This window comes from Haliotis cracherodii, unplaced genomic scaffold (genome assembly GCF_022045235.1).
Source record: "Haliotis cracherodii isolate W230 unplaced genomic scaffold, xgHalCrac1.p SCAF_6, whole genome shotgun sequence".
Lineage (NCBI taxonomy): Eukaryota > Metazoa > Mollusca > Gastropoda > Lepetellida > Haliotidae > Haliotis > Haliotis cracherodii.
In genome coordinates this window covers 4,402,015-4,426,965 of record NW_027266319.1, presented here as the reverse complement: position 1 = coordinate 4,426,965, position 24,951 = coordinate 4,402,015, and the positions used below count along the sequence as shown (strand labels likewise).

Sequence of the window (24,951 nt, the reverse complement as noted above, 5' to 3'; positions counted from 1 at the left end):
TTCGCTTAATGTGGACAGAAACTCAATATGGCACGCAAGTTGTAAACATTTAACACTTCTGAAAATCAGTAAAGATGAGAATGGTACTTCAACCCAGAGAGAACCTCAGAATGCTTTCTGTGTACGTTTGTAGTGAGTGGTCTCTCAAGTTGATTAGGCATTGAGAAGGCTCCTGTATGTTAATTGATGGTCAATCGGAAAGTCACGTCTAACCGTTATGGGCGGTATGTAGCTAACTGCGTCTAGACCATGCACATAGCCAAGCTTCTTACAGACGGTGGATCTGACTGCCAGTGTGTTTGACTTACCGTATTCGACGTAATAAGCGCTCAGGGTGCTCTCAAAATTAGTAATAGTGGGCTCTTATTAGAATATTATTTTGGTGAAAAAAACAGAGTTAAAAGATACATTTCGTGGTTTATGCAGACAGCCTGAAATGTTTATACGAGAGATATATTTTTCCAGAATTTAATTGCCCATAATTAAGGGTGCATAAAACACACGAGTGCGTATTATACGGGAATAAATAAGTCTTGTGTAAATTGATCAATCGGAAGGGGTGCTAATTTGGATTGTTCACTAGCCAATATCTTAGCAAATAGCGCCGTGGGCGCTTATCATAGCGGGGCGCTTGTTACGTCGAATAAGGTATACCCGATGTGAAGTGGGTGTAAAGACAGCTTGAGTTGAAAATAATAACTGGAATGCTTCCGGAGCCACTGGTCGAGGGGCAGATACTAGTATCGGGATAAGAACGGTATATAACTGTAATATGATATCGGTTCTCTCTTTACCGAGTTTATCGGGATAAGAACGGTATATAACTGTGTAATATAATATCGGTTCTCTTTTTTTCTGGTTAATCGGGATAGGAACGGTATATAACTGTGTAATATAATATCGGTTCTCTCTTTACGGAGTATCCGGGATGGAGAATATCCTGTGAAATACCCTTTTGTGTGGCGTTAATTGAAGATCGATCCGAGGTTCCGCGTTTTGTTTATGTGTTTCTTAATGCCGCAATAAACAATATTCTAGCTATATGATAGTGGTCTGTAAATATACGAATCCAGTGATAGAAATCATGAGCATCGATCTAGGTAATTGGGATACGATGACATGCATCACCCAAAACAGCGAGCCTGACCACCCGATCCCGTTAGTCGTCTCTTGCGACAAGCATGATAGCTGAAGACCAATTCTAACCCGGATCTTCATGGGTTGGTAGTACAGTTACCGCGAAGTGATTGTCTTTACCGAGGCATGTGTTCATGTTCCGGGCAAGATACGCTCAGAACCGCACGTGCCCCTGATGTTACAAGTACATAAGCTTATATTATAACTACCTAAAATGTTAAGTGCTTGGCAGGTATTCGTGTTTTGAGCCACAGGCCCTAAGGCCAAATTTCACACCACCCACCAACCCTCACACACACCCCGATGTTAAATGGCTACTTCTTTCAAACAAATTTGTAATGTTACAATCCAGATATGTATTGATAATGAAGATAATTACATTATCGCTGTATATAGGACGTACATGACTTATTTACCTAACAAACCTGTAATATTACATCATAGGTATAGGTACATTTCTGGTGTCCCCCGCCGTGATATTGCTGGAATATTGCTAAAAGCGGCGTAAAACCATACTCACTCACTCACTCACTCTAGCCTTGAAACAGACTCTGATTGATCAGGAGCAGTGGTAGCCTAGTGGTTAAAGCGTTCGCCCGTCACGCCGAAGACCCGGGTTGGATTCCCCACGTGGGTAAATGTGAAGCCCATTTCTGGTGTCCCCCGCCGTGATATTGTCGGAATATATATAATGTTGGTAAAAGCGGCGTAAAACCTCACTCACTCACTCACTCACTCACTCACTCACTCACTCATTCACTCACTCACTCATTCATTCACTCACTCACTCACTCACTCACTCACTCACTCAACCACCCAATACTCACTCACTCACTCATTCACTCACATGACCAAGTCATCTATATAATTAGTTGGAATATTACAACCAATGTGTTTATTGTATAATGAATAGCGCTGAATATAATGAACAACGCTGTACACAGGCTTGGAATTACTAATGCATTTGTACAAACTTGAAATATTACATAACCCAGTCCTTGCTTTTATTTCATGACTACTCGTGTGTATAAATACACATAAAGTAACAAAACGTGCTAGTGTGGAATGATGGTTTGAGAGACAGTTGTTCTCCAAACAAGATAATTGTAATCACGTGCAATCATCATGGGTGAAGAGGGAATGTTTCGATATGTAGGTTAAACATATAGCAGCAACGTGACGTGTTGTTTGCATTTGTTTTTACCTTAGCAGCTGTGTGCTGACCTTAAATCTCTGTTTGCTGTAATAGTGGACTGATAAGAAAGACGATGACGTTGCAGAGGGAGCCTTTTTCAAAGAGTGAGTGAGTGAGTTCGGTTTAACGCCGCTTTTAACAGTATTCCAGATATATCACGGCGTGTCAGCTTAATTTGGTAGGAAAGCTGGAAGTGATGCAGGTCTCAGACGTTTACCACTTCGGTGAAACCCACGAGCACGAGCTGACAAACCTAGAAACATAATCGGGGCGAACCGGGATTCGAACCCACAATCATAGGTTTCTGGCGTGTCCAGGGGACGCAACTCTGCACAGCGAATCGCGGCGCCTTAGACGACTGGGCACCCGTGCCCCCTTTTTCAAAGAGAAATTTTAAACCATTTCGGATAAAACATACTGTGTTTTGTTATTTGTAGATTTGATGGTGGTGGTTATTGTAATCTGAAACCAGTGACTATCAGAATCGAGTATTTTCCAATTTTAAATTGCCCCCTGGAAACGTTTCCCTATTATTTTGTGCCTTTACCATAGCTATCCTCAAATGCCCCTATTATAACCCTTGTTTTGTAAACAGCATATCTGTGTTCATGTTCACCATTGACCGTTCACAGGAAGTTGGTGATTATATATGTGAACAGCTCAGAAACCAGTGGAAGCTTTAAACTGATTGTGAATGTCATTATCACTCAACAAAGCAGGTGGCGGCTCCCTTTTCTCCTTGACAGGCATGTTTCTGAAACATTGTAGCGTTGTTAAGATCTGAATTCATTACAAACTGCCTTTGAACCATTAGCTGGGAGTCTTGATTGCTGTTCAACATCAACATGACTTAACAATATCTTGTTCAAAGTGTAGTAATTGAGAATTATCATCATATTTTACTTTGATATTTTCTATGTGGAAGTCCAGCATTTCATATTGGTTTTCAGTAAACTTCAGATGACACCACCTTTCATTTTTGACATATTGTTCCGAACCTTCAAACAAGTGATATAAGTACTAGTATATAGATGGTCACCAGGTCTCGTGACAAGTGTTCCATGGATTAAGGTATGAAGTTTTCCCTTAAGCTTGTCGTGTGGAATAGTGATGTACAAAGATAAAACATCAAATGATTTTTACATAATTGTATTGAGGTCTTTTCCGAGATAGCACAGAAGCAAATCCTTTGGGATTTTGAGAATTCACACGGTATTTATACAGATTGTCTCAAATACTGTGAATACAAGAAAATCCTCCTTTGATTGCATTAAGGATTATGGTTAATCTTTGAGACAGGGATTTGGTGGCACATTTGCAGGACCTGTAATTTCTCTCTCTTTGTACGGAGTTGTATAGAGCCTAGGGATCCAGTATCAAAGAGGGATGAGAATGTTTCAGGTTTTAGATAAAAGCGAAAAGCCCTTTCCATATTCATAAGAAATCGCTGCTAAATCAGAGACGAATGTACGATTCCGGCTATATAATGAGCGTGTGTATATAAATCACAGGTGTTCGCGAAAGGGTGAGCGTATCTTGCCCCATCGGCGGCACCCGTCACAAACACATGCAAAGGCAAGTCAACTGTTCACCTGAAAAATATGGTACATATGGTAAATCATGTCAAAAGTTGCTAGTACCGATGCGTGGTTCTGGCCGATTTCTTCCCCAGTAAACAGACTGGCTGTTATCAAAACATAAACATGACCTAATTAGTGACCGATATTTAGCTAGCTTTTTTTCTTTCAAGACATCCCTCAGTAATGCTTAGTAACATGTTAAGCTGTACGTATATTTGGGTTTCTAGATGTATATGTATTTGTGTACCATGTAATCGGGTGAAGGTGTTACCAACGCGAGTCAACGTCACCTAGATCAGTTTCGGGTGGACAGGCTCGCTGACTTGGTTGATGCATGTCATAAATCCCAATTGCGTTGATCGATGCTCATGATGTCAATCACTGGATTGTCTGGTCCAGACTCGATTATTTACAGACCGCCGTCATATAGCTGGAATATTGCTGAGTGCGGCGTAAAACAACAAACCAACCAACTGTGTGTGTGTGTGTGTGTGTGTGTGTGTGTGTGTGTGTGTGTGTGTGTATGTATGTCTCAAGAACCCGCGCAAACATGGCATATATAATATGGTGAATGTAGGTTGATTAACGTGATTGATAAGAAATGCTTACTGTCTACCATGGCAACACGCTGGCTGCCATGATGCGGTCTCCGTCCAGAGGTATAACTATTCACCAAAGGTTTGGTACGGATATCATAGTGGGAGATCATGCATCGATACAAAACAATTTAAGTGTAAATGAGGTTGTCATGGTTTTGGTTTTGTTTTCCGTCGCACTATATAGTGCTGAACTGTATTAATGGAATCTGGACCAGACAATCTGGAGAGCTTTACATTCTGACTTCTGTACACTTTCTTGTGAGTGTTTACGTAGGTTTCCAATGTGTGAAGCCAATTTCTGGTGCCCCCCACCGTGATATTGCTGGACATTCCTAAAAGTGGCGTAAAACCATACTCACTCACTCACTCACATACGTGGGTTTCCCGGCGAGTCTGGATGCGTTTATCTGTAAGTGAACTCTTGGTGCCATCACTATTTGATAGCGATTCATCAACACATGATGAAGTCGGAATGGATGCTGCTTTCAGTAGATATTTTTTTATGATTATGGAAACGGTCTTGTCGTTTTATTTACAGAACACAGACGTTGTTTATCACAAGCAGACGCATCTCTCCCCAGGACAGGCTGTATCCATTTACAACAAAACTAAACAGTATGTACCTAATAATCTGTTTACCACTAAAGCCAAAGAGATTAAAATTGTGTAGAGGATGAATGATTCGAGCCATCTTGAACACTTAAAAATCTTATTCTTAACAGTCAAACGATATGCATATTCAACATGGTGTGGTTCTATTGTCACGACATGCAACTCTTTGGGGATTAGGACCTGATGAAGAAATAGCCTTGAAACGTCACAAGAAAGAAGTATTAGTCATAACAGTTTTGTGTTTACGTGACTAAACTTCTTAGTGTCTATCTGACCGCCTCCATGGTCGAGTGGTAGAGCGTCCAGTCGGGGAGCAGAAGGTCGGGGTTCGATCCCCGGTCGCTTCATTCCAAAAGACGTTGAAAGGTTGCTCTGGTTGATACCCTGTCTGGCGCTCGGCATTACGGGCTAAAACAAGGACTGGTCGGCTCGGAGTCAGTATACTGTGTCTGAGTGGGGTATTCATGTTAAAACTGCGGCATGGTATCTCAGTGGGCTAGCACTATAAATCGGCATCAGTCCGGACTAGCACAAGTAGCCACACACACATGGGCATACACGCCGCTATATAAGTGCAATAACGTTAAACCCATTTCACCTCACCCCACAAGCACAGACACACACGTACACACACACACGTACACATACACACACGCATACACACGTACACACGTACACACACACACACACACACACACACACACGTTATATAAGAGCAATAATCTTGAACGCGACATTAAACCCCATTTAACCTCACCTCACCTAAATGTCTATCAACAAAAAAAGTTAAAATGAAATTCAACCTACCCTATCGACACGTGCAATTCATGTTTGACATGACACGTACGTAGAGGTATGCGGCAAACAACAATAAAAAAAACACATAAATACGCGCAACTTTAAACATAGCGTTCTCTTCCCTAAATTGTGACATTCGAAATCGTCATCAATTATCGAATACATGTGACATGTTCATGATGCACGCTCTCAAGAAATAAAAGACAAAAAATAAATAATCTCATTTAGAACACAGGAGTCTAACAAGTGTAACTTTGCGGTGGTTTGTAATGAGAACCGTTTCTAATAAATCACGACAAAGAATGGAAGCCGTTGAGATAAATTGCTAGTTTTCAACGAAAATAGCTACAGATGCTGTTGCTATGCAATTTAAATTATTTTGGAATAACGATAAGACATTTACATTACGGCATGAAGCGAGGGGGATGGAGTGGGGAGGATGGAGTTTGACGATGGTTATCTAAGTACAAACATCTACACCTGTTCAGCTCTCAGAAATATCTGCCAGAAAGATTGTTTCTCAGTAGAAGCAATGTTTTTGCACTGATATAGTTCCATTGACTTCATAATAATCACATCCATTGTTTGGGTAATCACCGTAAAATTCCAGGATTGTTTTCCGACAAGTGGCACCGAACCAGACTGGGATCCCTCCTGAGTAACGGTAGAATTATTGATCATCTAAAACCGGTCTTTCAGCAACCAATCAAGGAATGTTTGTCCCCAGCAAATCGATGCTAAGCCTCTGCCTGGTGAACTATAGAATCGGAACATGGGTGCTAGAGTGTTGTTTATTTAAGATGGGAATTAGCCCAACAGCGTTATGAAATTCATCTAAGTGGCTGGATAGATGTTGGTGTGCAGTTTTCGACAAGAGTTCTGTGGAGACCAAATTAAACAGAGGTGATTGCAGTTCTTGGATTCCACTTACCATTATTAGATCAGGTCACAGTGCTCTGCTACAACATCGTGCTCCGTTGGTGCGATGAGAACAGGAGTGAGACAACCTTGCCTCCACACATATCTGGGTAATCCTTATAGACAGTTCACACTGACATCGAGATGGTGGTACCAGTGGCGGTGGTACATATGTTAGTCTCTCTTTCAGTTGAGATGGTTTGTCTGTGTCAAATAATTCAATCTAGTGTTGGAACTATTCAAATCAGTACCATATAAATCAGAACAAATAAGTGCAATGTCAAATCAATATACTTTCACTTTGGTTTTAAATAAGTCTACTTGCTCTATCAAATCAATACGCTGGCAGATCAGTATTATACAAATCAGTAGTATTCACAACGAAATTTCATGTTATGACTTCAGAACTATATGATTATTTTTTGGTTTAACGCCGCACTCAGCAATATTACAGCTATATGACGGCGGTCTGTAAATAATTGGGTCTACACCAGACAATTCAGTGATTGACATCATGAGCATTGATCAAAGCAATTGGGATTTATGACATGCATCAACCAAGCCAGCGATTCCAAGCCACCCGATTCCGTTAGTCGCCTCTTACGACAAGCATAGTCGGCTTTTACGGCGAGTATGGGTTGCTGAAGACCTATTCTACCCCGAATCTTGACGGGGCTCAGAACTATTTGAAAGCAGTAAGATTTTTTATCGGTACAAAGCTGATGCGCAAACGAAACGATACCTCTCAGTTGCTTTTGTCATATGTTAATTTAGCGATATTATATCTATAAAATGAACCGTCCTTGCCCTTTGTCAGCACTCAAAAAATACTTCTTCATGGTTTGATGATTTAAGATATAATTTCAATTAAGACATTAAAAAAATAAAGAGATAAACAATGGCTAAGACACAGCTGCTGGGTGTCAAAGACATCTTATCTACATATTCTGCAATTTGTTCAGGTACAACCAAAGCAACATTTTGTCTATTTTTTTTAATGAAAACACAGTGCAGTCCGCGCGTTTCCCATCTGCAACATGTTGGCATGCTTTCAAACAGCCCTCCCACCAAATCATGCGATCTCAAATTTCTCCATTGCAGCTCAAGGAGTGTCACGATACGTCACAACCAACTAGACAGCGTTCATCACTCCTCTTCTTAGAAAGACAACTTTGGCCCCTAATGCACTGAATAACTACAGACCAGTGTTGAATCTACTGTTCCTTTCCAAGGTCATCGCGCGAGTTGTAGCAATCCAGCTGAAAGATCATATACTTACTACCAAACTGGATGGTATCACGTAATCTGCTTATCAAATAGGCCACAGCACCGAAACTGCCTTGGTCGGAGTCAAGAATGACGGTGCAGCAATTCTGGTACTCCTCGACCCTTCAAGAGCGTTTGACATTATTATCATGACATCCTACTCAACATTCTGCAATATCGCCTTGGAATTAAAAGAGATGTTCTGGAAAGGTTAGTGGAAATTCGTCGGCAAAACAGCAGCTGAAATTTGGAGTACCACAAGGATCGTTGTTTGGTCCTATGCTTTTCACAGTATATACCCTACCAGTCGGAGTCATCGCACGTGGCGGTGCTGTCCTCCAGAAATAACTACGCAACTGTAATTAGTTGTGTGGATAGCATCAGGGAATGGATGGCAACACACTTCTTGAAACTGAAGGAGCTATTGGTCATCTGCTAAAAATTCTCGCAAACTCATATTTTTGTCCCTGACTTTAGCATTGGAGAGAGAGTGAATATACCCTGATATAGCCTCAGAAACGTCGGCGTCATCATGGATCCGCTCTACAGCTTGGATATGAAAATCACAACCATGTGCAAATACCCTTCCCACTCCATGACATATACCGTATTCACAACCACGGACAAATCAGGAGATATATCAACGTCGAGGCCACAAGTTGTTGATCCAACCTTTTGTCGTCTCCAGGTTTGATTATTGTAATTTGGTCGATCAAAGAAGGGTGCGGAAAAGCTACAGCGTGCTCAGAATACAACTGGAAATATTCTGACAAGACCACCTAAGCGAGGACACATCACTTCAATATTGTCTGAACTACACTGGCTATCAATCCAACAAAGAGAGCAATTACTAATCACGCTGGTTTACAAGGCAATGCATGGTTTGGCTCCTGCTTACTTACGGGAACTGACAGTACCATACAAGTTAGAACGTCCTCTCCGATCAAAAGATTAACATCCGCTCGTGGTACCAAAGTCACGGACCAAAACACGTGGCGCATTGCTATGGAACAATCTGTCACAAGACATCCGAGAAACAGAAATAGACTCTCAAGACCTGTCTGTTCATGAGAGCCTTTGACTAGATCAATCATGGTCTGTCTAAGCGCATTGAAGGAGTTGTTAATTGGAAAATGCGTTGTGCAAATTGTTAATTTAATTTAACATTGTCAATAGCAGACATCTTGTTAGAACAGACGCTTATCTGCGGGTGAAATTGTTAGTGACACATGTATCAAGAATTGTCAAAAACGCGCTCTACAGATTCTTAATTCATTTAAATTTAACATTGCGGATATCAGACATCTCAAGACAGGAGCAACGCATCTCTTCGTAAAATCATAAGCAATATCAAGACTCACTTTGTTCTAAATACATCTGCTCGCATTGTATCCGAACTGGCAAATACTCAAATATTACATCAATTTTGAAACATCTGCACTGGCTGCCACTTCAGGTGATAACAGAGTACAAAATCATATCTCTGACTTACCAAAGCTATAAGGATAAACACATGAATATATCTCTGAGCTCTTAAAGAACTATACACCTTAAAGATCTCTCTGTTCTGACAACAAACTTAATCCCTGCAACCAGATTGCAATTGGTCAGAGAACATATTAGCCTTTAGTCTCTACACTATAGAACCAACTGAAGCATGTCAGCCACCATTCCATCTTTCAAGAGTGGTCTGAAAACACATCTGTTCAATACACACTACGGCCTGAATTTTGTTCATTACATGTACAGTAAACTACGTTTATAACGAACACGCTTAAAACGAACTGACGGATATGACGAACGTATTCTATTGTCCCTTTTATTACCTCTGTAGCGCTCTGAGCATCCACTTGTTAATGGAATTTAGCACAAGAGAAATGTATTTATATTATCTCTGAAAATCAATTCATGTGCTTTTTAGGCACAAATGTACAACATTTTAAACATGGTAGGGGTCATATGGATGCAAATTAATTTCTTACCCGGTCTTCATTGAATCAATTATTTTTTACAGAAAATTGACGAGCCACAGATTACTTTTTACAAACTATCGCAGGAATGAGTGATGGTAAATTGGACATAATCAAATTTAACAACAGTTCTTTCAAATTGTAATTACTTAATAACATCCGCTCGTTCGCCGAATCCGTACATGTAGTATGGGTGTGGCCCATCGCTGGCGTCTCGAGATTTGATATTGATGGAACGTTGCTGAAAGCGGCGTAAATCCTTAGTCACTCAAACTGTACAATCGATATAATAGCCCCGCTGTTAATGTTATTTTCTGTAGTGTGGCCACAAGGTATGATACGGTCTCCATCATTTCCGTTGTGGTCAGTGTATGCATGTGGCAGCTGGACACACTGACGCGTCAATGTCCACCGCTCTTCCCCATGACCCGATCAGGACAAGAGACCATTGTGTCATATTGATCCTCGAGTCTTTATCTCCCAAATCACGGCTTCAGCTAATGGTACAGATTGATGTCTGGAATCTCGTTACGGATAATGTTCCAGCTTTCTGCTGTGCTATAGACAAAGATCAGATAATGAACGAGAGCCAGTACAATCAGGCGGCTTATTCGGGCAGTTGTCTGGCTTCACGTATCATGACAGTCGGTACCACAACACAAGTATTATCTTCCTCACGATCATCTTCATCACATCATCACTATAATAAGATAACTATTATCATTTCAGTCATCGTTGTCATTTACACCATCAAATTTCAATGAAATCATGTTTTATCAAATATTCTTCATCATTAAAATGATCAGCATCTTCATGATTATTGTTACATCACCATAATTATCATCTTCATAATAATAATATCACTATAAATATCTTCTTGTAACAATAATCACATGACCAGAATTCCTTATCTTCATGATGTCAATCAATGGATTGTGTGGTTCCGTCTTGATTATTTACAGACCGCCGTCACATAGCTGGAATATTGCTGAGTGCGGCGTTAAACAACAAACAAACATCATCGTAAGCACATCACTATAATTATCATCTTCATCACAATAGTCATATCACTATCAACACATCACCAAATCAGCATCTTCGTCTTCAGGGGGCGATCGGGTAGGCTAGTGGTTAAAGCGTTCGCTCGTCACGCCGAAGACCCGGGTTCAGTTCCCGACATGGGTACAATGTGTGAAGCCCATTTCTGGTGTCCCCCGCCGTGATATTGCTGGACTGTTGCTAAAAGCGGCGTAAAACCATAATCAGTCACTCACTTCGTCTTCTCAAACATGACTATAAGAGAAGTATTCAAATTTACCGGGAGGCATTAAAAACGCCGTCTTACATTCAGACCAAGTTATCTTATTCAGACCAAGTTATCCTAATTAAAACTTGTACATTCGTATATAGCGTACAGAACGTTCAATCAGAAAATGCATTCAGGAACACGACACGGCGTGATTCAGCTGTGGGACTCGGAATCAAGTGAAGACGTCTGATGTCTGCAGTCGAGAACCGATTACATAGATGCAACAGATGTTTCTATCTCAACGTGGACTCTCAACACTCAGGGCAACATGACTACCACAAACCTGCACTGTAGTTTTGCACCGAGCACCAAGTCAAGATAGATCACTACCGACGGTGGCCTTACGCTGTGGACTTCCCGCATTCAATACGCCGATGGGCTGGTTCAACCCAAAACTAAGTGGTTGAATTTAGCTGAGAAATGCCCAAAGAACGGTCATTGCATTTTTAAGTACCTGGTACAGGTACACTGCACGTGTAAAAAACCTTGCAGTCGATTGCGTTTTGTCGTCCATGGCGTTTGTGTTAACATATGTGCCAGTTCTGAATACCTATGGCTCTAAATACTGATCTGTTATTGTTACACATGCTCACACATTTCATGTTCAGCGACAAGAACCTGACACACCTACCAATTGTAGCGTTGATTATGCACCCATGTATATGTTACACGGAACACAATTGATATTTGTCGTCAATGACGAAGCCAACACTCGACAGGAGATTGAGTCGAAAATGGACAGAACGTGCAATTGTGTTGGCATAACCAAGAGATGAAACGCCATTCATTAGCATAAGTGCCACAAGGCATCATCTGTATTAGAGGTGGGAGGATCCTAGATAACAGCCAGCAGGACCGCTGAGTACCTTAAGTGATGGGGTTATTATAAACCCCTATCAAAGCACTGTACTCCAGTCATTCAATCGTTGAGGTGGTTCAGCATCATTATGTGTACAATGAACAAATTAGCTTGTTGTAGGGGACGTTAAACCTTCTATCAAGACCTGAGCAAACCTGGTGTGGTCCAGTCGTCTAAGGCGCCGCAGTTTGCTATGAGTTGCGTCCCTTAGTTGTACCAGAAACCTTCGAATCTCAGGTTCACCAAGATTATTTTTCTACGTATTTTAGCATCGTATATATAATCGTGGGTTTCACCAAGCCTCGAAACCTGCATCATTCTGTATCTTATCACACATTAAGCTCACATGTTGTGATATCATTGACATACATTGACAGCGGTGGTAAAAGAAACGCATCTAAACAAACGGATGGAGTAGCATTGTGATCAATGGATTAGATAGGCATATGGTTACTTCTCGTATGGTTACGTTGTGTCCATTCTTGATCCCCTGCCTAGATATTTACTGGCGAGACAACATTGTGTACTTGACAAGCAATGCAGACAAGCGATGGACAAAGATGCACCCTTTCACACAGACAAGACAGACCACACATTGAACTACCCAATCCTCATTAGACGGATCCTCTGTGGGTACTTGCTTCAAAAGGCCAAAAAGGTTGTACACATGATCTTAAAACAAACTTCTAAAACGTTCGGTTGACAAGACAAAAAAACCAACAATTCGACAAATTCGACTCAAGATGTCACGAACCAAAGGGAACGTGAATCCAAAATGTGACCTTGATATGAGCATTAGCCTTCAAAGCTGTGGTCATTATTCTCCCGAGCCTTGATATTGTTGCAAGCAAGGCACTTGAGGAGACATCATTATGAGAAAGCTATAAGCATTTTTTATTCGTCGCTCTTTAGTTGTCGGTTTATCTCGTGATGGGGAAATTATTTATAAAAAAGTTGTCAGCCTAGAAGATTACAAATGACAAAATACGTTGTCCTCATGGATTTGGTCATTACCATATATGTATCTAATTCAAGAAATAAACCCTAGGACAATTACGTTTTTAACGTTAAAAAATATCCTACACTTGTGCAATGCATTTTAATCAAGCAGCGACTTTCAGGAACATACATTATTCCATCACATTGTCCAAGGATGCCTTGTGTCCAGTATGATTGGCACCAGAGAGAAGTCATCAGTGTATATACAACTATAATGCACAAGGTTCTTTGCCGTGATGAATGCGTTATACATAGCACTTTGTGTAGGAACAACCCCACCTTACCTCCTCCACGTTTTATCTCTGGTCTTAGTGAGATCATTGCAAGACGGACGCGATTTTCTCAGATGGCGCCATGGATATGGTGAAATCGTGGAACGCTGTTAAATTAATTTACTTGAAGGATATATTTAGCATGCATATACGTACATGAATAGCTAACGGAGGATAAGGTTTCTTATTTCTAGTGGCCCTTTACACGACCAGCATAAGTGAGTGAGTTATGTTCAACACCTTCCTTGGTGGCCTCATACACATGTAGATGCACTGTAACAAATGTACGAATGAGTAGGCGAGTGAACGAGTTATAGGTTTAATGCCGCGTTGAGATGTGTTTCAGTTAGATCACGTTTCAGCTTAATGTTTTCAGCACATCCCGAAATAAAGCGGTTCGTAGTTGTTTACCACTTGAATGAAACATGACAATGACTCTGACAAACCAAGAACCATAATCTAATCTGGGATACGAACCACCCAGAATCAGCGGATCCTGGTACGGTTCCCACTCTACACAAAGAAAGCCCCCAGTCCATCTATGCCCAAACGACCATCGGGTATCCATAATATTCATCAATGTAACCATGGCGTTTAATGTGAAATCACAGTGGCCATTAAATAATTTTGATGGCAAAAAGTTAATCAAGGCAAAGACGTTTACCACTTCAATCTTCATTCAGAGAATATGTTAATGTCGCAATCCCCATGAACTATTACTTCCGCAGATTACTATCTCATGTAACTGCAATGACTCAGTTGTCATGAATGCTTGGTTATACTCGTAGTGGTTCTTTATCACAAGCTGGAATTGTTATGTTCATCGGAAATATCCGTCTCGTATTTTCATGGTTTGCGGTGCTTTCCTGATCAGAAACAGCTATATTCAGCAACACTACCTGGCGAAAATAGAAAATCAATAATATCTAATCACTGAGATTTCATCAGTTGATGACATGTTACAGGCTGCTTTGAGAAAATTACCAAATATTTCGACGTCCGAAAAAAGTTCATGCTTCTTGAAACAATCGCTTCCTGTCAACAAAATCAACTAAAAAAATGATAAAAAGGGTTTTGGCCTATCATTTATTTTGTAGCATAATATGTATACATGTAGTTAAAAATGTGTGTCAAATTCATTATAGGACAAAATCCGTAGTGTATGTTATGTTTATATCATTGCGCATTTTTAGCACAAAAACATTATACAAGGAACTCTTTTACAGCATCGGAATTCCCCTCTGCCCCAAGAACAACAAGTGGTTGGCAGAATGACGTTATTGCCACCATACACAAACCATTGCCAAGACGTAATGCCATTGTAACGTTGTGTATGTAAGTCACCGTGAAGCAGCGAACATGACAACGACCGCGCATTCAGTGATGATGCAGTAATTGCTTAAAGCATGTCGTAATAATACCGTCAGCATGAAAAACAGGCAAAAACATGTGTGGGTAAGCACTAAGGATCACTTATCCTCCCAAAGGAAAAACTCATAAGGACACCTGGTAAATATACATTACACGGATACCTTAAACACAATATCACGAATAGGTAAAAATATGTACAACTTTTTGGATAACAACTTCTGGTTTATTGGATATTGTGACGTTTCGATGTAGATTCTTACACCGTTTTCAAGCTGGTGTGACAACAATCAAGTGCATGACATGTTGTGATACGCAGCGGATTAACATTGACAACAACAGGTAATAGATAACAAGTAGCCTACAGATATTTGGATGAAGACACTGTACACTAAGAATAACAAATAGCAAGCAGGTAATGAAGCACATGGGTAATGAAGCAAGATGTACCGTAGGGATATATACCTCTCCTCACTTGGTTGTAGTCACTCCAATGTAAGAATCTACATTGAAACATCTATATATTCAATAAGCCAGAAGTTGTTATCCATAAAGTGTACGTTTTCTTACTTACTAACCATCTTCTAGCTGCCAACCAAACAATTACGAATAGGATAAGAGCGAAGGACATCATATGTTCGCCAAAAGGATAAACATGGCGTGATCAAACATTTTCGCCCAAAGGATAAGGATGGCGTCATTGAAGATGTTCGCCGAAGGATAAGCATGGCGTACTAACAGAAATTCGCCAAGAGGACAAGCATATCGCAAGAAATAATGACGACCACGTCATAACAGTAGACGTTCGGTACAAGTGCGTGTCAGGCTGACCTTGGACAGTGTGTCGATGACCTTGTCCATAGAAGCAAAAGGTTGCGGCTTTAAACCCGGATAACGTTGAAAAGATAATGAAGTCAGTTTCAAATTAGTGACACCATTGATTCTTTTAATTCCAGCCTTCATGGGACAGGCACGAAACAGTGAGCAGGTACAGTGACACAACCACCAAGCCTTCCAACCATACAAACCAACGATCGATACCTGGATTTACATCCAGATTGAGTGCTGAAATATATCCATAATTAATACTTACAACTAAATGCGTATTCGGAGTGGGTACTGTTATCCACGGCCATTAACACAAGCGCAGGTCCCTTGTCCTTCGACATGCTCTTCGGAGGCAGGCTTAATCCAGACACTGACACAGATTCTAAAAACACCCTGAGTTCCTCGAGGTTTTCTGTAGCGTCCAAGACGATATAAACAGTGTTTGGAGCGCAGATAACTCAATATCGCTCCCACAGTCTTACCAGTAAACATCCCACCTCTCTCCGCCTTGCTGACTTACAGGCATCATCAGTGCAAGAGATCCTCCTGTTCGTTATAGCGTCTTCTCCTAGATACAGGTTGTATCACTTAAAATAAACACGTTCGCGCATGTTTAAGCTGGTTTGATGTGTATGAAGGATTGACAGGAAGATGTGTGTTATATCCCTGAGATTATTAGATTATACAAAAACATCCATGTTTCAGACTTGCCTGTCTGTTTACTGGAGAATTTAATTAAAAAAATGTGAAGCACTTCAAAAGAACGCGAATAGATTTTGTGAACTTCTCAGAAGGGACATTAGTCGTGGTGATACGGGCTCTGAAGGCTGGAGGATTAGGTTGCCCTTTTACAATCCGGAGCCTTGAACATGCTTCAAGTTTTTGTGAAACGTAAGATTGGAAAATAGATAATGCTAATATTTATTCAACCATGCCACGCGGCCCAGGTGGTGTTCGCTGTTGCATATTTCAGCTGCCTGGGTCTGTGGTTGTTTTGAAGCACGAATTCTTGATCGTTATTCGTTGGCACCACGCACTCGCTCGTTGGTTTCGCCAAAGCAGTAAACGCCTGTATCCGCCCTGAGTCTAATACTAGGCTGACATGCCATGAGTTAAATGACGTGTTATGTCAGCAGTATCAAACACACTACAATCATACGGCCATATTTCCAGGATATTTTTACTTAATACTTTTTGAGATGCTGCCTTCTTTGGAATGTGGTCCTTTTTAACATTATTCAAACCACATACAAGCAGATGACAATATTCATCTGACAAAGAGTATACCGGTACAACGGCACATGCTTACCCTTTTCAAGAACACCTGGTGTCATCATCAATTTCCAGTAATATATTCACATAAGTTACAGTACTATTTTGTCTTTTACGCCAAATGGATTCTGTTTCGGAAGAAAATCACAGACTGCACCCTAGTTGAGAATAAATACTAGATCTTCCGTGTGACAACGCTTTAACCTCAACGTTCTTTGAGGCACTGATGCACAGCTTACATACCTAACCATACACTGCAGAGGCCCAGGGTCATAGCCATTAATGTCTGTCCAGTCTGTAACATGAGCGCTTTCCAGAACGGATGCCTCTCGCTGTCTCATGTCAGAGAATGTTATTCCTAGAGCCATTTACCCAAGCCAATGTGACATAGCACGCGTTGGCGTGTTTATTTTAGGAACATATTAACACCTGATTCGCAGAAAATGTGGTGCTACTTTTTATGACTAACATGCTGAAAGAAGCCATTCTTTACCAAGCTTTGCTGACGTCTTCATGGTTTTTTATAACATTTAGCTTTGTCTAGATTAGGGTCGTGTATATGTAGGAGCTATAGAACGAATGTAACAGGGAGTCGGTTTTGATTATTGATTGCTTGTTCTTTAACGCCGCTCTCAGCAATATTCCAGACGGGTGTGTGTAAATAATCAAATCTGTACCGGACAATCCAGTGATTGATTTTGTGTGATATTGTTAGGTGGTGAGGTGAAATCGGGATCGAACTCCGGACCTTCCGCTCTCCGGGCGGATGCTCTACCACTAGACCACGGGGGCGGTCTTGTGGAATATTGTGTAGGGTGACATGCATGAACCATGTCTGCGGGTCTCATCACCGGTTGCTTCTTACGAGGTGTGTGTGTGTGGATGGTTGGGGTGGTGGGGTTTGTGTTATATTTCAGTCACCTTGTGGCGGGAGGGAAACACAAAGTGATGAAGGCCTTTACCGATGCTCTGAACACGGGCATGGTGCAGACACACCATGCATCATCACACTCATAGTGAATCCGAGATTCAAACCCGCTGTCATAGGATGATTGCCAAAAGTGACAGTGTATTTCTCTTGATGCTTAATCTATCGTATACGTTTGAGAATAATGAGGTATAGAAGAACATTGTGTCATGTTCATGGCAAATAAATCTGTAGAACTTGCTGTCCTACCCTATCTGTTCACTCTGCAACAGGGTGGTCAGGTAGCCTAGTGGTTAACGCGTTCGCTCGTCACGCCGAAGACCCGGGTTCGATTCCCGACATGGGTACAATGTGTGAGCCCATTTCTAGTGTCCCCCGCCGTGATATTGCTGGAATTTTGCTAAAAGCGGCGTAAAACTCTTAGATCGACATTCCTGAATATTGGACCAACAGCCAGTCTCTTAGATCGACATTCCTGAATATTGGTACCAACAGCCATTCTCTTAGATCGACATTCCTGAATATTGGTACCAACAGCCAGTCTCTTAGATCGACATTCCTGAATATTGGACCAACAGCCAGTCTCTTAGATCAACATTCCTGAATATTGGTACCAAGGAACACTCACCACGCTCAAACTGCATTTACCATCAACTGACATGCACGATCCAACCTGAAACATAGAAATAACCCATTCTCCACTTAACTGGAAGTGACCAATAACAGTTCTGAATACTGATACAATTAGAAACAGGTTTGTATAATTTTGAAGACTAGATATTTTTTTTCTGCTACAACTGCAAAACCAGAGGTTTTCTTCTTAAAATCCTTTAACCTAAATATTGTTTTGGTAAAAACACATTGCGACAGTGTAGGTTTTGTGGCAGACACTTTTTTCAACATTAGATCGCATAACTATAGTACTGCATTACCAGACTTGCGGAGAAGAGCTATAGACGTGTGTGTGTACAGTGGCCTTGAATCTTAAGGAAGGTCGCCCGAAAGTGTATATACCAGTAAACGTATTTTAAGGGTGCCATTACCGCATTTCATGAAATCACATATTAGTTCACCATTTTGAGAAATTACCTTGATAATTATTTAAATCATGACATAATTAATCAATATTTCAACATTGTTCCACAGAATGCCATTTCTTAAGACTTCGAGGTTTGAAAAAACATTGTTGGCGACAGTGGCGAGCAACCTTCCAAGCTGTCCGGTCTGAAAGAAGCTGCTAAAGTTCCCAGCTCTCACTGCCTTTGTTCCCATCCTCGGGAAAGACTGCTGCATGGAGGATAGGGTGTCAAGCAACAAGACCTTCAGGTTCTATGGAGTGTGAGCTGTAACATATGTGGAGGTGCCCCTTATACAACTCAGTGAAGAAATGATGAAGCTTCGAAATAGTCTACTCGTGTTTTGTTCGCGCGTGCATGTTTCTAAGTACTAATGTTAGTGGCCAATACTGGTTATAACGAATGTCGGGACAGTGTCCGACTGTCTCAGTGGCCATTGTCAGGTAGTTGATGACCACTGTGCGGTAGTTCGAATTCCGAGTTACCAATGTCAGGTGTTCACTGTCTGAGTGACCAACGTCACGTAGTTCACTATCTGAGTGACCAATGCCAGGTGTTCACTGTCTGAGTGACCAACGTCAGGTGTTCACTGTCTGAGTGACCAAATTCAGGTAGTTCACTTTCTTTGTGACCAGTGTAAGGGGCTCACTGTCTGGGTGACCAACGTCACGTAATTCACTGTCTGAGTGACCAATGCCAGGTGTTCACTGTCTGAGTGACCAACGTCAGGTGTTCACTGTCTGAGTGACCAAATTCAGGTAGTTCACTTTCTGAGTGACCAGTGCCAGGTGTTCACTGTCTGAGTGACCAACGTCACGTAGTACACTAAGTGACAATTTGTGAAATAGTCTACTATCTTAGTGACCATTGGCAACCATTCCACTGTCTGAGTGACAGATGTCAGGAAGTTCACTTTCTGAGTGACCAGTGCCAGGTGTTCACTGTCTGAGTGACCAACGTCACGTAGTACACTAAGTGACAATTTGTCAAATAGTCTACTATTTTAGTGACTATTGGCAACCATTCCACTGTCTGAGTGACCGTTGTCTGGTTATCAAATATCCAAGAGACCGCTGTAAGGCAGTCCGCTGTCTAAATAACCACAGTCATATAATCCACCGTCCAAGAATCGATGGTATATGGAGGTATATGCAATTGCAGGGTTCCTGAAGTCACTGAGTCTATTCCATTAATGTTCTTTAAAGAGTAAAGTAAATATTTACATTTCTGTTCCAACCCAACAACGTAATTTGATAGCGACAGAAGACGTATCCCGCTGGTACACCGGCTCCGGTAGTTCTTGAAGACCTGTGAATCCTAACAGCAGTTACAGCCCCAATGGCAATTTCCAGATTAATCAAGCAAGCTATTGAACCAATGAGGGATGAGACATTGAACCCTGGATGCAACTATAAACTGATTTACGACATAGCGGCAGCTCCTTTCCTGTCACTGAAATGCCAGTACGTAGTCCAATGATTCCCTTATCCCATCCTTTCCCCAGAGTGATTGGAATCCATCCCCGTAGGCAGCATCTTCAGAAGAGCGCAAACGGCAAAACACGAGACATAAGCTGGGCACCATAAACTGAAGATGGTCTTTCTGTAAATGTGCTCATGTTATTGGGAAGATCATTTATAACAGGACTGCTTGACCGACTATTCATGAGCGCATTGAATAGAATTAACATTCTTTGATGCATGTCAAGCGTTATGACCTTTCCTGACTACAGATCACGGTTTGTTAAACCTCCTTTCTGAAGCGGCTTTCTCGAAGTTTTTTTCCGGAAGAAAACCATGGATATAATCAATATTTCGAACAAAAAAGATGCCTGGCTATGGATTCCGTACCCCTTCCCGACTCTGTAGTGTTTATTGCGGTAATTCTGCTTTTTTTTTCTTCAATATCTCCTTGCTTAACAATATGATAAGGTCCCGTTCTGGTTCACAAGATCATTTTTAATAAAAGGCAAAAACCTTCGATTATGTTTATAGGTTTGTCAGCACCATACCCGTGCTCGTGGGTCCCACCGAAGTGGTAAACGTCTGAGACCTGCATCACCTCGGGTTTTCCTCCCACATTAAGCTGACACGCAGTAATATAACTGGAATAATGTTAAAAGCGGCGTTAAACCCAATTCACTCACTTAAATGTTGTTACTTGAGCAACACCAGTTGGAGAGTTTGGCAAAACAATGCCTTGGGAGTGATTTTAAGGGGTTTTCGGGAAGCGTTCTTCTAATAGATGAACATAAGTAAGCCTGTGACTCAAACTGATTTTAGGTAACAACACTTGGGTGGTTGGTTTCTTGTTTAACGCCGCAATCAGCAATATTCCAGGTATATGACGGTCTGGACCAGACAATCCAGTGATTAATATCATGAGCATCGATCCACGCAATTGGAATTGTTGACATGCATCAACCAAGTCAGGGGGCCTGACCACCGATCCCGTTAGTCACCTCTTACGACAAGCATAGTCGCCTTTTATGGCAAGCATGGGTTGCTGAAGACCTACTCTACCCCGGATCTCCACGAGCCAAATAACACAGTTCGAACTCGTGATTTTTTAAATTTTAGTTTACTAACTTGCTGATTGTTCGATTTTCTCTTTAAGGTTTAAAAATGAACACTTTTGCCTCTTCTTTACTGATCATGTCAGTAGTCAAAACACTTCGTCACATGATTACAACGTCGCATTGTTATAAAGAAGTTGTATATCCAGAGATATATATCCCTTGTTAAAGTGGTGACGGTGACTCCTTTTGCTACTGTTGGAATGGCTAGACCTGGGCAACCAATCGCGCCATCAGCCAGTTTAACTTCAGTTGGGACATTTCAAAGAATAAAAAGCTTATACAAGGGACTAAATTCGGCCACTTACAAGAAGGGTCTAGGTTGTCTTTAAAGGACTTCAGTGCCTGCTTACCAGTAATTTCCAGTACCACCAAACAACTTGGAAGAATTAGGAGCTGCTCTGGACACAGCATTGGACCAGATGTGAATCACCTCATTGACAGTATGCCAAGACGGATCATCCCCCTTGTCGACAGGCATGTTATTAAACTCTTTGATGCAGTAGATGAAATTCATCCCCATGTGACTGTTTCTGATTCATTGTAGTCTCGCACCATCTGGCATGCGCATGCGACTCAATTTGTTTACTCATACACGTAGTTTTCGACGTCTCCTGTCAGGAGTAAAATAACCCAATCTTAATCTAAAGATCTGTTTTGGGATTACAATAATAGTGTATATTGATATCCTACAGCGAAGTAAAACATGTTGGTCCTTTATGAACCTATTGTCTGCTTACCTCACTTCTGTGGATATCTGGGGGCACGGGTGGCCCAGTCGTCTAAGGCGCCGCGATTCGCTGTGCAGAGTTGCGTCCCCTGGGCACGCCAGAAACCTATGCTTGTGGGTTCGAATCCCGGTTCGCCCCGATTATGTTTTTAGGTTTGTCAGCACCATACCCAAGCTCGTGGGTTTCACCGAAGTGGTAAACGTCTAAGACCTGCATCACTTCGGGCTTTCCTCCCACATTAAGCTGACACCCTTGATATAACTGGAATACTGTTAAAAGCGGCGTTAAACCCAACTTACTCACTCACTCACTCTGTGGATATCCGTGCGTCTTAGGATAGGGACCGGTGAAGATCCGGGCTAGAATTGGTCTTCAGTGACCCATGCTCGCGTAAGAGGCGACTAACGGAATCGGGTGGTCAGGCTCATTGACTTGGTTGATGCATGTCATCGTATCCCAATTGCGTTGATCGATGTTCATGATGACAATCACCGGATTGTCTGGACCAGACTCGATTATTTGTAGACCGCCGTCATGTGACTGGAATATTGCTTCGTCACACACACTTTGTTTTGTGTGCGCTTCTGGTCTCTGTGTTTTGGTCCAGTCACATTCACATTGCACCTTCCCCGCTTCCCCACCCCCCACGTACCCCTACTCCCCGCCCTCCCATCCTGGCACCCCAAGCCCCTCGCCCACTCCTCCCCAAGCCCCAAAATGTAGGTGAAAAAGAATCGTTTCGGGGTAGGTTTTTATATTTTTCAGAATCAAGACAGTTGTTTCTGTGTCCAGTTGTGTAACGCATGTGGAGTCTGTAAGATGATTATATGTTCTCTTCTGTCAAATGTTCGCTCAAGAAACTGATCGACATTTTCAAACTGTGTGTGAGTCGAGTTTTGGGACACTGAAGCTCCATCAGTGAAGGAGTGGACGAGCTGATGAATAGGGTTAGAGTAGGAGTGGTCGACCTGTTGAAGTGTGTCAAATGGGCGAGCTGTTGAAGTGGGTCAGTGAAAGAGTGGGTGACCTGTTGAAGTGGGTTAGTGTCAAGTGGGCGAGCTGATGAAGTGGGTTAGTGTCAAGTGGGCGAGCTGATGAAGTGGGTTAGTGTCAAGTGGGCGAGCTGATGAAGTGGGTTAGTGTCAAGTGGGCGAGCTGATGAAGTGGGCTAGTGTCAAGTGGGCAAGCTGATGAAGTGGGTTAGTGAAAGAGTGGACTAGCTGTTGAAGTGGGTTGGAGAAGGAGTAGGCGAGCTGATGAGTGAGTGAGTGAATATAGTTTTACGCCGCTTTTAGCAATATTCCAGCAATATCACGGCGGGGGACACCAGAAATGGGCTTCACACATTGTACCCATGTCGGGAATCGAATCCGGGTCTTCGGCGTGACGAGCAAACGCTTTAACCACTGGGCTACCCGACCGCCCCGCGAGCTGATGAAGTGGGTCAGTGAAAGAGTGGGCGACCTGTTGAAGTGTGTTTGTGTCAAATGGGCGAGCTGTTGAAGTGGGTCAGTGAAATAGTGGACAGGTTGACGGCATGGAGAGAGTACTCAATCGGATGTTCGCCAAAATCCGGAAACCAATTTTTCGATGTATGCATTGGTGTTGAAGGACATCAAATAAATCATATATCTTTCTGGTTGGTTTTAACTTAATGCCTACTTGGAAATTTTTTTAAGAACCAACAAAAACAAAATCAAGAAATTTGTTGACTGCGATATTAAGGAAGTGGTCCGCTGCAGGAATATTCTTTCGCCTACGCGTGCCACGATGCATAGGAAATCAACAGATCACTATGCATGTAATATGTATTGGAGTGCATCAGCGGTTGAGAGATCAGCTGGTGCCAGGATTCGCTGAACGTCGGATTGAATCGCAGATTCGTTCCTCTTATGACTCTTGGCGTGTCAGAACCATGTGGAAATCTTCTACAATGTGCACCACTTCCACCCCTGTTATCCTGTCTTTCGAGGTGAGGTGAAATGGGGTTTAACATCGCGTCCAAGATTATTGCACTCATATAGCGACATGTACGTGTGTGTGTGTTTGTGTGGCTGCTTGTACTAGTTCGGACTGATGCCGATTTATAGTGCTAGCACACTGAGATACCATGTCGCAGTTTAATATGAATACCCCACTCAGACACTGTATACTGACTCCGAGCCGACCGGTCCTTGTTTTAGCCCCTTAATGCCGAGCGCCAGACAGGGTAATCACAAGTACCATCTTTTAACGTCTTTTGGTATGACGCGGCCGGGGATTGAACCCCGGACCTTCCGCTCTCCGGGCGTACGTTCCACCACTAGACCACGGAGGCGGTTCCCTGTCATTCGACTAAAATGCAGCTGAATGAGCTGACACCCAAACCCCCAGTTAACGGAATAAAGTTCACACGATAAATATGTGTCATCTAGGCGCTAGGCAACATTGTAGGCACGGATAGCCATTAAGTCTATATCGCCGTGTTCAATGTGAAGAGTTCCCTCCCTTTGTCGCACCAGGAAACAAGTCATCTAGGGTTTAAATCCAGGTTATCAACGATTATGACCCTTCGTCCGTCAGTACGTTACCGCCATTGTGCATTTCTAGACAGCATTGATTGTTTGTTGTTCCAGCTATATGACTGCAAATATTCTAGTCCATACCAGACAAACCAGTG

General features: G+C 42.0%; 1 protein-coding gene across 1 annotated transcript in view; it reads right to left on the bottom strand.

Annotated features, from left to right (window-relative positions):
- The window catches only part of LOC139445044 (universal stress protein in QAH/OAS sulfhydrylase 3'region-like), a 65,454-nt gene extending 49,154 nt beyond the window's left edge, over nucleotides 1–16,300 (bottom strand). Inside the window, exon 1 of the mRNA XM_071226106.1 lies at nucleotides 15,976–16,300. Coding sequence (XP_071082207.1) covers nucleotides 15,976–16,051 — 76 coding nt within the window. The 5' untranslated portion in view covers nucleotides 16,052–16,300. The remainder of the gene's footprint in view (nucleotides 1–15,975) is intronic.
- Nucleotides 16,301–24,951: the final 8,651 nt, after the last annotated feature.